A 14,480-nucleotide genomic window follows, 5' to 3' on the forward strand; every position below is an offset into this window, starting at 1 on the left:
AACCTGTCAAGAAATGACCATGGCGGACGAATGTTTGAAATGTCACCGTATTTAATAGAGTTAGCCCAAGACAAGTCTGCAACAATTTTGATAGCACACGCAGTGCAAGTGTTATTTTAAACGCCTAACTTCTATGAAATATGACGCACCTATAAAAATGGTTGTAGGCTTTTCTTGGTCTAACTTTAATTATTTGGCTTAAAATATAGTTTTATTCTTCGCAAGTGTGATGAAAAACATTGTGTGTAACTCCGGGGGTATGAAAAGTAACGCCCGGTATTATGATCCGTCCAGATTTAGCGAATGTGGCACGTTCGCGCTCTCTGCGTACACGTTTGCGCACTAATTAGTGCAACACATGCACGACTAGCCTAAAGCGCACAATCTCAGATCAACGTGCGGGCGGCGCTTAATCGGGACGGATTAACCTCTTGTGTGCCGCGATCATTTTTTTTTCAAATAGTTTCCTCGTACGTGAATCTGCATTCCATACGAGTGCAAGCCTCATGCAGATAGTTAGGTACTTACGCCGCCACCAACGCGATATGTCTCAGCACCATACGCTCTCTGGAGTGCCCGTATGCTTCAGGTTGTGGGTTTCCTACCCATCGCATCGGGCGATCGTTGGTATGTTTACCGATCCTGTGAAAATATGAGTATTTTTATGCTTTGAATAACCAATTTCATCGGAATAAGTTATATTATGCCATTTTCACTAACACAATGTTATACCATTTGATAAACGCGTTATAAACCGCTGACATATAATCCCACGGCGTTTAGTCATATTATCAGTCTGCGTAGTGCGTTCCCATCTGATATATTTACTATATAATTATGAAACATTAAAAATAAATTTGGAGTATTTTTGATATCGCTAGGCCCTATTCCTCTGCAACTGCAATTCGTTTCAACATAGTTAATAAATTAAAACAATGTTTTTTTCTACATTCATGTACAATACGGCGCATTTTCTTTTAAAACAAACCGAAATTAAAGAAACGTCAAACTTAAGTAGCTCTATTACTTAATATTCCATAGAGTTAGACCAAGAAAATTCTGTTCCGATTTTGATAGTTTACGTATTGCAAGTGTCATTTATACGTCATAATTTCATAGAGGTTTGACGTTTAAAATAACACTTGCACTGCGTGTGCTATCAAAATCGTTGCAGACATACTTTGGTCTAACTCTACTTATTTTACAGGATTTATTGTTTACTGTTTAGGTATGATTGTTGCCATGTCCATTTACCCTGAAACCTTGTTGGTAGAAATGGAGTGAAACTAATACTTACGTTAATAATATATGACCTAAGAAACCTTCACGGTGACTTGTTTACGCCTTTACTTACCTACTTGATATTGTGTACTTCGTAATAAATAAAATGTGTTGGGATATAACTACACCGTGTTTTTTTGGTTTTCCGTTAATTTCAAGGGTGCATTCCTGAGCTTAAATCAAGTAACATTCTCAAAGACACCGATATTCTAATTAACTCCATTTCGGAGATAATCAATATTTTATTTTTTTCCTATAAGGCCTCTACAAGCGTGTACACTTGCCTTAGGGCCGGTTTACATAATGCTGCGTTTGAAAAAAAAAAATTTTTTTTTATATTAACTATGCCATTTAGTTCTCTTAAACGTACTTAACCATTCCCCGAAGTTAACGGAATTCAATAAAAACATGGTGTATAATTACCTATGTTGCTGTGTTGACAACGAGATCTAGTTTGGAGGGCTTGAGGTGTGCCGGGAACTCTCCCAAATACGGAGAATGGCGAATGCCAAATGAAGGTGCCGGAGCCGTCTTCTTCCGCACCATGAACTTTGTGGAAACAAAAGTATAAAATTATAACTTATAATGAAGTAAAGGCGTAGAGCTAATTAAATAATTATTTACGCATACGACTTTCATAACAACATACGACTTTTTAAATTGCGAGGATAATAGGGATGGTGTTATGCTAAATGAAGTAGACTATTTTATTAACTTGTGTTTGGTTTAGGTATTTTCTATATATGTAATTATAAATGTAGTAATAAATTCCTTCTTACAGATTTGTATTTTCCTTTTTTATTTCATGAGATGGAGCTATAAAAAAACTACCTAGTTATTTCAAATTAATAATCAAATTTGGTATTGTCATTTTACATTACTTTCCATTCAGTTTAAGAGAATCAACAGGTCAGCCAATGAACTACGAACCTAGAGTACATTATTATGATAACAAGGACAAAATCATAACAGGGCATTTTAGCAAAAGGCGAAAACATAAACACACGAGCGATCGATCACAGAGGGATTGTGGCTCGTCTCGGCACAAATATTTATAACTCGTGATGGATTTGTACCAGAGCGTATTAAGGTGCCAATGAAAGGGTCATTATTAGTTTAGTAATGTTTTTTAATCGATCGAATTATAATTTCAGGAAAATGTGGGTCCGTTTTAACGCTTCGAATACTAAGAGTCAAGCGACAAATGAACTAGACCCGACTTGTGGTTTATATTCAATGTGTACATATATTTTTAACACCATAAAATCCGATAGAACCTATACACTTTTATTCTCGTTTAAATTTTCTTTTATAACCAAAACGTAAAATGATTCGATCCCTTCCGTCATGAAACCCTACAAAGTATTTACATAAGGGTGACCCTAAACATTGCATCACCTATTCGCGGTTTTACCGTTTCCGAGGGTTCATATTATAAACATAGGTAAGCAATGTAAATTACCTTTTTCTCGCAGTAGTTGTTGGGTGGAGGGCAGACGGGCGGTGGCTCAGGCCGGAACGGGTGGCCGAAAGAATAGGCTGGTTGATTCTTTTGATGGTAAGTGAAGTTAGGATCGTGTGCCCCTGGCCCGGGCTTGAAATCAGCAGTAAGATTTCTCGCTGCATAGCCAAAAGAATACGCTGGGGGCTTTCTGTAACAATGTAGAATAAGTTACCATTGTAATTATTGGGAAGTTTTTCGGAGAGGAAATTATTAGGGAAGATTTTTTTCTTTGTATGTCGCGTTTATCACCAGTCGACCTAAAAAAGTAGGAATAATATGTAGATGTAAATTATCTCGAAAGTTCTAAACATAAACTTACTTGAGCGGTACATAAGGCCAGTACATATTAGGCGGGCACGTCCACATATCCCACGCCTCGTACGCGGGCTGCGCGGGCGGCTGGCACGTATACGCGGGCGCGCGCTTGGAGCGCACGTCGCCGGGCGTGTGCGCACCCGGGCCCGGTTTGAGTGTGCGGTCCTCTATAGGCTCGAGTTTTGGACCCACTACTCCACCGGGGATTCTTGAAATACCTGTGATTGAAAACAGTGTTTTTCAATAACATACATTTTAAGAAACCCAAGTTGTAAAGCGAACCCGCAAATTTTTAATACAAGGATAAAAGTTGCGTAGAAAAATAAGCAAATACATTTTACGATTTATCTTGACGTTTTTCCTTTATTCTTTTCATGAAATACATAGTTCGTTGGATAACAAAGCGAACAAATTTAGATTTCCACGAAAACGCGTATATAACAGACAACTTTGTTAAAATTTCGTAAAAGGATAATTAAGTAAAGCGATGACAGTTGTTTAAGGGCGTAATATTTTGCCCTTTTTTACTTTTATTTAAAAGGAAAATCTTTTCAAGCATGATTACGCCCCGAGAGTTTGAGAAACCTGTAAAAATACGTAAACTTTTGCGTAATTTTGATAATAAAGAAGGCGCGCTGTGAGTAGTTAAACTTGTGAATTCGACTCGAATTACTGGACAATTTGATATTGAAGGTTACCTTTTTTTGTATACCCTCGTACGTTGAAAACTGGTGCGGTAGGACGGGCGGCGGGCTTGAGCACGTTGACCGGTATTGCCAGTCCGAACGAATATGCTGGCGCGCGCTTGATGTGCCCGTGGCCTTTACCACCTGTAGTTACCAATCAATAAAATTATCAATATTTTTAACATTCACAAACTTTTCCTGCTTCCTATTCTTTGGGGTTGGGAAAATTTCACAATCTTTTGGGATTTTAATGTTTCGTATAAGCTTAATGTTAATGTAGAACATAACTAAAGTAAACTGTACATAGTACATAAATGGTCATCATCATCATCTCAGCCATAACACGTCCACTGCTGAACATAGGCCTCCCCCTGGACCTCCATTCGTACCGGTTGGAAGCGACCCGCATCCAGCGTCTTCCAACAACAACAACATAAATGGTATTTTGACGAAAACTTACAGCATTATAAACAAATAGACAACGCTGGCTAATGTGAAAAACGCTTATCGAAATTCTATGAAAACCGTCTGAAATGAGGAAGGGGCAGAATTCTAAAGTTTAAGTAGGTAGTTTCTAGGTCAAGTGAGGTATCGTGTGCATTACCTATTTAAGTAAATACTTATTTTTTTCAGCGAAACCATTTAGAGAGGGTATATCATCTCCGAACCTCAATCAGTTTACTAAGAAACGATTAATTTCAAAAGGAAAAATAAGCAGTAATAAAAACCAGTAGGTAATCTTACAATATAGCTCGGGCACCTCATATTGTTGCGGGCCGGGTACCGGTGCGTCTCCGGAGTCCCCTCGCCGTGTGGTGGGCTTAGCTGGCAACTGCTTCACTAACTTTGCCCTACACTCCCAGCCCCACGGCATTACAAATTATTTGATAAAACTTACGATAACAATAAGATGAGAAAACAATATGAACAAAATTATTTACGAAATAATATTACAGACTGACAAACAAAATTGACATAAACTTGACAAATATTTTAGTTCATATTTATAAAGAGGTACCTACTTACAGGATGAATCAGTAATATTTAGTTTAAATAATTTTGGTTTGCGGCTTTGATAGATATTATGTATTTGTTTTATTGTAATTGTTGACATGTATATATATATGTAATATCATTTATTTGCATAACGTAATTAAAGAGTGACTTAATATATTTAAATATATAGAGGTACGACAGTACAAATACTAAAATTAATTAATAACTATTTAGCTTAAATCTAAAATAGGCTCTTGAGGCATCATGCCAGGGATGCTGGCGGCATTTCCTCGCTGTATCACAATAATACGTTGTGCGAGGAAGCCGTAAATATTTACATAGTGACTTTTCTGTCTATGTACTGATTTTCTATTCCGCACCAATTGTAAGTTTCTGTTTGGCCCAATGCTTAACTGATAGAGAATGTCTCATGGCATTAAGTTCTCCATTTGTACTTTCTTGTATTGTGCTATAAAAAGGTAAAATAAATAAAATAAATATTGCAGTATTTCATGAATGCAATTTTATTGACTTTATTTTTATTGACTTTGCGCGCAATTGCTCTTTTACTTAACACTAGACACTATACTGTCTAAACGACACTATCACTCACTTGAATTTTTAGTCGCTATTGGCGACATGTTTCGAGCCCGTCGGGGGTCCTTCCTCAGGCTCGAGTGCTCATATCGCGGCGGCTGCACTTCGCGCTCACTGCACGATCCCTCCATTCCCCTTTCGGTCGCGTTTTAATTTATCGCCACTCGTTGCGAATTTCCTATTTTTCGCACTTGAATCATAACTTTTTACAAATAAGTTTGACAGGTCGGTGCTTTAGGTGGGTGGGACAAAAGCGTCTTAAGTTGGTATTTCACCTGTCCAATGTGCATTGCGTCTCACTCTCTCATTAAGCAAAATGTGAGACGCAAATATACATTTGACCAATTATGGGACGGATGGAATACCAGCCTTAGACTAACGGCGCTATTCGGGAAATTAATTAGAGATTCACTAGATATGAAATATAGGGTAAACCCTCCAGTGAATGAACACCCCCCAGTGAATGAACAAAAACACGTTTTTTGTCTAAAATAAGAAATATAGCAATTTCTTCCACTTGTCTTATTTTTTTTCCTATTAACAACTCTATTTTCTATGCAATGACAACCCGTAATAAATTTATTTTCGCCCAGTTAGGATGTGACTGGCGTTTGAAGTTTACGTATTTCTGGATTTGAAGTTTTGTATGGAAATATTAGATCCCAGATAAGAACAGTGTACGTTTGGAGCACAATATGAAGTGCTTATTTAATCTTTACCAGTACAAAGTTTAGTTATTTGGTTAGATTAAGAGTTGAACCTTCTATTTATGTACACTTTGTCGGCGTATTATGCGATTAAGTCTTTATTTTTTACAGTTCCATTACTGGCTCATCAAATGTTCTGAAACCAGTAAATGAACAGTGTGTTCATTTACTGGTGTAGCGTAGATTTCATTTTTTTCCCAAATGTATATGTAAACGCAATCGTATTGAGCTTGTTTTTTGTGATTCTGCATAGAAAACGATTCTGATTCATTTAGCCAGTATTGGAACAAACCAAATAAGAAATATAGCAATTTCTTCCACTTGTCTTATTTTTTTTCCTATTAACAACTCTATTTTCTATGCAATGACAACCCGTAATAAATTTATTTTCGCCCAGTTAGGATGTGACTGGCGTTTGAAGTTTACGTATTTCTGGATTTGAAGTTTTGTATGGAAATATTAGATCCCAGATAAGAACAGTGTACGTTTGGAGCACAATATGAAGTGCTTATTTAATCTTTACCAGTACAAAGTTTAGTTATTTGGTTAGATTAAGAGTTGAACCTTCTATTTATGTACACTTTGTCGGCGTATTATGCGATTAAGTCTTTATTTTTTATAGTTCCATTACTGGCTCATCAAATGTTCTGAAACCAGTAAATGAACAGTGTGTTCATTTACTGGTGTAGCGTAGATTTCATTTTTTTCCCAAATGTATATGTAAACGCAATCGTATTGAGCTTGTTTTTTGTGATTCTGCATAGAAAACGATTCTGATTCATTTAGCCAGTATTGGAACAAACCAAATTTGTAGTAAAGAAATTTTATTTTATTTTTTATTGATTAGAGATAAATCACAATTACATAATATTTTGATCCAAGAGCATCGTTAAACCAGAATGGTTTGTCTCGATACTCTATTCCGCAGTACTTAAATAATTAAATATACAATAGACACTTAAAACACATCTAATTCGTAAACAGCATAATGAATATAAATATATATGTGACGTTCCATGGCAAAAGGTACCATTGCCCCGGGTGAATATTGGAGCGGCGTTAATAGTAGCGTAAGCGCCAGCCGCCATAAGGTACCTTTTGCCGTGAAACGTCACATATCTTTACTATTTCATATCTAGTGAATCTCTAATACATTTGCCGAATCGAGCCGATAGACACCTCTTGATACCTAACAACCAATAAAACAGGTAGGTATAGGTACATAACGAAAAGCAATAGAGCAAATAAAAACTGGTGGAGTATTTCAACGGTGGAGGAAATTGAGCTGCACCGGATATCGTCGCACCGGAACGACGTGCGACGGAGCAATGGCTTCCGGCCGAGGTGGGCGTTCATTATTCCTCCATTCTCTCACATTTCAATTTTATATTAAGTTGTTTGTTTTAAATCGTATATCGTTACGTAGTTTCCTGCCCGGTCTGATTAATTGCAATTACGTGTTGGTTAAATTGCGCCGTTCAATTTTATTATTATTGGGGTCCCAGCGCGCATAAGTTGTTCGCAGAAATCGCGAAGCGTCTTGTTGACGTAACTGGTGACCGAAGAGCTGGCGGCTACCTCGCACAACGTATCAGTATTGCGATACAGTGGGGAAATGCCGCCAGCATCCTTGGTACAATGCCTCAGGGGCCTGTTTTAGATTTAAGCTAGTTATTAATTTCGTTTAGTTGTACCACTGTATATATATTGTATGTAAATAGATGATTTACAAAAAATATTATTATTAATTGAACAGAAATAAGAGCAGTTAAAGGATGACTCACGCTAGACCGGGCCGGAGCTTCCGGCGCTTAGTTGTCTATGGAGAGAACCACGTGGTCAACGATCAGCCGTCATAGAAAATTACATGTCGGACACTTCGGCCTGGGCCCGGCCCGGTCTAGCGTGAGTAGGGTTGCCATATGGAAGAATTAAATGTCCTGATAAAAATCCTGACATCACCCTAAAAATCCGGACATTTCTTGTAGCAGAGATTTGGCGTAGCTTGAACGACGCCCCGGCGGCGCGCTGCTCTCTGCGGTGTACTGTATCGTGGATCTACTTTTCCCTTTCCCTTCGCCCGATCCCGTAGCCCCCTTCCCGGGCGCGCATTTCATTTTTATAAGGTCATTCCTAAAAATCCGGACACATGCCAAGTCCGGCCGCAATCCGGACAAAGGGTCAAAAATCCGGACATGTCCGGACAAATCAGGGGGCCGATTTTTGAATTTCGATCGCTCGATTTCTTCACTCGAAAATCGATGGAAAACGGCGAAATGCTAATTTTTGAGATACGAGCGATAAAAATTTGGAATCTAGTGGTATTGATCACTCGATTTCAATTCTATTAGTAGAATTTAAATGCCTAGTAGTGGAGATATTAATTAACGAAATACACGAAATCGAGTGGTCGAAATTCAAAAATCGGCCCCCTGGACGTATGGCAACCCTAAGCGTGAGTCATCCTTAAAGTCAGTTAGTGAAATTAAATGAAGAAGTTTATTATAAGCCTGAATAAGCCTGTTCTGTATATATTTTATTATACCTATCAAAGTTGCCATCTTTGCCACATAAAGTTACAAAACACACAAACAGTAATAACTAATAAGTAGGTAAACAACATGGCGACAAACGTAATGTAAAAAAATAGAAATTGACATACCTACTAAGTATGTTGAGTGGGGTATAATTTTACAAAGAGTTACAATTTTTTTTTTCATTAATCTTTTTTGAGCAAGACTTATCATTTAAGATCTATAACGATTTAATGTTTACTTAGCCATTGCGTTCGGATTTATTTATTGTTGCATTTTACCTTTTACTTTGTTCTGCATAAGTAGTGTAACAACAAAATTTTAATTCTTCATTTTTTTTTCAATATTGAACAATATGTGACCCTGACCCATATTCGTTTGATACCCTTAACGCCATCTAGCGAGCTCAGTCGATAACAACATGGTCCGGGTTGCTAGATTAAAAATAATTTCGGTGCCTTCCTACATTTTTGGTTTTTTTAATCGCAGGTCGTTGTAAATTAAAATTGTCTTCAAATATTTTTTTTATTCGTCGGCGCGTTGTATTCAATATTATTCTAAGCAAACTAAATAGGAAAGAAAGCGTTTTTTTTTGTCAAGTCATGTGGTGTTCGGCCGAGCCCCGTTCGGACTCTGGTAACCCCGTCGTTTGATCTGTCACCGATGGCTCGCCACGTAGCTAGCCGTTCTTTTTGGATTTGGAAGAGATCGTAGCAAGGTGGTTCGTTTCCTTTGCCCAGCGGCCTGGTGCTGTCTGATGGCTTCTACCTATATCGCGGTTTAAGCCGCCTAATCGTAAGTAGCTAGTCGATTCCTTAATTGTTTTGGATGGATTTGTTAGTGCAGTGCTGATTGTTTTTATATTATTGCAGCTCGTTGGATGTGAATCGTCCTGGAAATTGAAGCCCCGGGTGCATTGAAATTATGCAAGTCCTTTCCTACGCCCGCTTATTGTCTGCCCCGGGTAAGCAGCGACCTACTCGCAGTCCAGTATATTTATTCGATTCTGTGGATGTCTGTTCCGTTACTTAGTAGTTTTATAAATTTCAGGGTTTCAAGATTTACCGTCTTTATTACAAGTTTACGGGGTGGCCTCAAGATGCCAGCTTCTACAAGCCGAGCTACCAGTGGCAAGGAGCTGTGCCAGGCATTTCCATACTTCCACGCAGAGGTTCCTGGCCAACGTGGCGGTTGTATTGTTTACGGTCTTTCGAAGTTTTGGAGGTTAGATCGACCCTTTATTTAATATTTATTACTGAACCAGAGATGCTGGTTCTGGCGCCCCCTTACCCTTACCCTTACTCTTACCCTTACCCATCCCCTACCCTTACATCATACCCTTAGTAACTTTTAAGTTTGTCCGTCAGTAGGCCGCTTCTACCAAAACATTTTAAAAAAGAGTTCGCTATACCCATAACTGTTCCCTCAACACTTAAATAAGAGTCTGATGCTCATGTTATTTAGATAAGAGCTAGTTTACCTTAAGTTCCTGTCATTAAGGCCCTTAAGGCTCTCCGGGTTAGTTTTGAAATTATTTAAATAAATGTTTTATTCATATTGTCTAGTTTCCTTAATTAATTAAGAAAATATTCCATATTAGTACCCCTAAATAATAGTTGTTTCAGCGGCAGCCCACGTGGGGCAATGTTAGCGAACCTCTTTGGTCACAGTGTGTTAGCTAAAGGGAGTTTTATTTTTGGTAGAAACGGTGCTGCTTGTATTCTTGTATTGTGTTCAGGATAACCGATTATTACCTTTTTTTAATTTAAAATTTAACTATAATTACATAACCGTGTAAGTTAATACTGTTACCACATGTGAGCATACTTTTATAGGTTAGGTCATGTACAGGTGTGTGGAGTTACTTATCTATTACTTGCGTTATACTGTTTAGTACTGTGTAAAGATTATTAATTAAATTGCAACTAGTGGAATAGTGTGTGGAATGTTAAACGTAAGTTAACTTTTACTTTAATTAAAAAAAAAAAATACAAAGGTGTAATGTTAGTGGACAGTTCTGTACCAAGCTGTAAGACTTGTGTTCTTTCAATTTAAGTTTTTTATTCTTCCTCGGTGGGAGGTTACTGTATTTGTACTTAGTTGACGGTACACCTGTTTAAAATGTAACGATATTTTATTAATTATAAATGTTGAGTTGTAAAAAGTTTGAGGGAGCAAATTTGGAAGTTATAGTGAAGTACAGTCAGCAGGTGTTTTCAATTATTAAATTTATTACAGGATGTTTGGAGTTGAAGTTAAAAGTTGAAGTTTAAAATAAATAAAATTAATATTAAATAGTTTCTTGACGTGGTTGGGTACAGTCAGTCACAATTATTGTTGTTGACTTACGTTTTTTTTTAAATAACTTACCGATATTCAAATAGCCGTTTACCTTTAAGGTCGAATCTTATTGTAGTAGTTTCCACAATTGTTTCGTACGGGAGTTATGTTTATTACCTACTTTTCCTTATCTATTGTCTCGACTTAAATCGAGTTTTTTCCTTATTGTTGTTATTTTAGGTGAAGTAAATATTTACTTATTAGTTAATTATCGGTGATTGCGCGTTTTTTTTGTTGATGTTCGGTAGGAGTTTTTTTTATGGTTGCGTGCAGGAGTTTTGTTTACGTATTACTTTCTTTCGATCGTGTCTGAGCAAACGTAACTCAGGCACGTGGTTTGTTTGTTGTTGGGGGGCGAAGAGGACGATTTAAAGACTCTTCGCGTGTTTTACCGGGGTGCTGGCGTTTTAAACCAGTATTCCAATCGGCACTGGCTGGTCGGGTTCTGGCGGACTTTAAACCGTCAGGCTCTTAATAGCAGTGCCATCTTCTTTGTTAACGCTTTGCGGTATGACTTAAATCATATGCGTGAACGTTAATGTTGATGTTAGGGGGTTGTTATGTGGTACACGCCTTAAAGCGTTGTCCGCAAACATCGGATTTTTTTTGTCAGACTGACAGACTTGCATTGCCTGAAATGGAGCCTGTACAGTCGACTTCCTTGTGTGTCTCGTGTTGTTTCGAACGTTACCGTCTGCCTGTCGTTTAGACACAGCTGGTCAATGTATCATGTGTTGTGTTATTGTCTGATTTCCGCGTTCAGACCTGTGACGTCTGACAGTCACGGCCTGATATGCGCGCTAGGTATATTTGAATTAGTTGTATTAGTTGTAGTAGCAGTCACCGATCTTAGTTAGTAAATTTCACTTGGCTATATGCCGTCTTCCGCTGTATCTCTTGGACGCATAACCCGCGGCTTGGGCCGTTCGTTATGCCACCAAGAAATATACGCGATGCGACGTTTCGTGGTAATGTAGCTTAGAGCTTTACTTGCGTACGTCAAGTCTTTATAAAGTAAGTCTTGTTTAGTGCGTGGGTTCGATTTTTTTTTGTTAGTTAGTTTTTTTTACCGGTAGGTAATTGTCTAGGTACTTTCCGCGGGTGGTTTTGCGAGCTGGGGACCAGCTCAAAATTTTGCCGTAGTCAAAATTTTCTTCGGGAAGGGGAGCACTGTAACAACAAAATTTTAATTCTTCATTTTTTTTTCAATATTGAACAGTATGTGACCCTGACCCATATTCGTTTGATACCCTTAACGCCATCTAGCGAGCTCAGTCGATAACAACATGGTCCGGGTTGCTAGATTAAAAATAATTTCGGTGCCTTCCTACATTTTTGGTTTTTTTAATCGCAGGTCGTTGTAAATTAAAATTGTCTTCAAATATTTTTTTTATTCGTCGGCGCGTTGTATTCAATATTATTCTAAGCAAACTAAATAGGAAAGAAAGCGTTTTTTTTTGTCAAGTCATGTGGTGTTCGGCCGAGCCCCGTTCGGACTCTGGTAACCCCGTCGTTTGATCTGTCACCGATGGCTCGCCACGTAGCTAGCCGTTCTTTTTGGATTTGGAAGAGATCGTAGCAAGGTGGTTCGTTTCCTTTGCCCAGCGGCCTGGTGCTGTCTGATGGCTTCTACCTATATCGCGGTTTAAGCCGCCTAATCGTAAGTAGCTAGTCGATTCCTTAATTGTTTTGGATGGATTTGTTAGTGCAGTGCTGATTGTTTTTATATTATTGCAGCTCGATGGATGTGAATCGTCCTGGAAATTGAAGCCCCGGGTGCATTGAAATTATGCAAGTCCTTTCCTACGCCCGCTTATTGTCTGCCCCGGGTAAGCAGCGACCTACTCGCAGTCCAGTATATTTATTCGATTCTGTGAATGTCTGTTCCGTTACTTAGTAGTTTTATAAATTTCAGGGTTTCAAGATTTACCGTCTTTATTACTAGTTTACGGGGTGGCCTCAAGATGCCAGCTTCTACAAGCCGAGCTACCAGTGGCAAGGAGCTGTGCCAGGCATTTCCATACTTCCACGCAGAGGTTCCTGGGCAACGTGGCGGTTGTATTGTTTACGGTCTTTCGAAGTTTTGGAGGTTAGATCGACCCTTTATTTAATATTTATTACTGAACCAGAGATGCTGGTTCTGGCGCCCCCTTACCCTTACCCTTACTCTTACCCTTACCCATCCCCTACCCTTACATCATACCCTTAGTAACTTTTAAGTTTGTCCGTCAGTAGGCCGCTTCTACCAAAACATTTTAAAAAAGAGTTCTCTATACCCATAACTGTTCCCTCAACACTTAAATAAGAGTCTGATGCTCATGTTATTTAGATAAGAGCTAGTTTACCTTAAGTTCCTGTCATTAAGGCCCTTAAGGCTCTCCGGGTTAGTTTTGAAATTATTTAAATAAATGTTTTATTCATATTGTCTAGTTTCCTTAATTAATTAAGAAAATATTCCATATTAGTACCCCTAAATAATAGTTGTTTCAGTAGGTATGCATTTATAGTTTCACATTATACCCGATTGTAACGCTCCAGCTAGGTATTAATTTTAATTAAGTACTAATAAAGTTTGGGACGGATCCTACTGAAATATTAAATGTAGGGCAGTATAAATATGGTGGCCGGCGGCGAGGGCGGGCATCCATTATTCAGCCGGCGCGGGACATGCGCCGCTGGCTTAATAGATTGCACCATGAAATCTTCAGCGCGTACATCAATGTGTTCGTCCCTTAATAAAAGTGGGAACAAAAGGTGTTGATGCGTAATTTGTGTTTGTAATATATCTTATACGCATTGATATAGAGAAATCCGTGCGTTTGAGAATAATTGAGAACAATTGTTCACAATATTTTACAAACAAACACTAAGTACTGTACTTGATTTTAAAAGCAAATTAAGGATGACTCACGTTAGACCGGACCGTGGCCGGGCCGGAGCTTCCGGCGCTTACTTTTCTATGACATGACAGGCGGTCACGTGATGCTTTCCATAGAAAATGATGCGCTGGAAGCCCCGGCCCGGACCCGATCCGGTCTAACGTGAGTCATCATTTAAGGAAACCCGGCAGCGTATTGAATTAGTTAAGTAAGAATGTTTGCTTAACTGACCAACGTTTAATCGTTTTAGATTCTACATGGTCATTCAAAATGAAAAATGTTCAAAGGAACCTAAATGTAAATTTTCAAATACTTATAAACTGATATCCAGTCATCGGCAAAGTCAGTGCCACACGGGGTTAATGACCTCAATCATTATGCTAATACGGATATGCCTCGGGAATCCCGGGATTCGTGTTGTATTACGTTCCACTACAATGTTTCTAATTTTAATACACTAAAGCCCACTTGCAACATTCCACTATCCCGGGGTTAAGCGGTTAAACCGTTAACCCAGTGTCGAATTGTACTGGTAACCATGGCAACTCCAGGTTTAAGCGGTTAACCCCGGGTTGGTGGAATGGTGCAAGTGACGCTAATGACATTAATTTATATTACAGTATAAAAAATAACCTTCCTGT

At 38.4% G+C, this 14,480-nt stretch overlaps 1 protein-coding gene and 1 long non-coding RNA gene across 2 annotated transcripts; one reads left to right on the forward strand and one right to left on the reverse strand.

The window, feature by feature from the left end:
• Positions 1-276: 276 nt before the first annotated feature.
• Positions 277-4,746, reverse strand: LOC134680551 (uncharacterized). Its single transcript, XM_063539666.1, has 6 exons — positions 4,531-4,746; positions 3,799-3,930; positions 3,105-3,318; positions 2,744-2,933; positions 1,705-1,830; positions 277-642 (listed from the first exon to the last, which is right to left on the reverse strand). The coding sequence occupies exons 1-5, from the start codon at positions 4,658-4,660 to the stop codon at positions 1,705-1,707; spliced, it is 792 nt and encodes a 263-aa protein (XP_063395736.1). The 5' UTR covers positions 4,661-4,746; the 3' UTR covers positions 277-642.
• A 4,576-nt stretch (positions 4,747-9,322) lies between these two features.
• LOC134680552 (uncharacterized) lies at positions 9,323-9,886 on the forward strand. Its single transcript, XR_010100469.1, has 3 exons — positions 9,323-9,415; positions 9,493-9,584; positions 9,671-9,886. It is a non-coding gene; the product is annotated as an uncharacterized LOC134680552 (long non-coding RNA).
• Positions 9,887-14,480: the final 4,594 nt, after the last annotated feature.

This window comes from Cydia fagiglandana, chromosome 3, assembly GCF_963556715.1.
Source record: "Cydia fagiglandana chromosome 3, ilCydFagi1.1, whole genome shotgun sequence".
Taxonomy (NCBI): domain Eukaryota; kingdom Metazoa; phylum Arthropoda; class Insecta; order Lepidoptera; family Tortricidae; genus Cydia; species Cydia fagiglandana.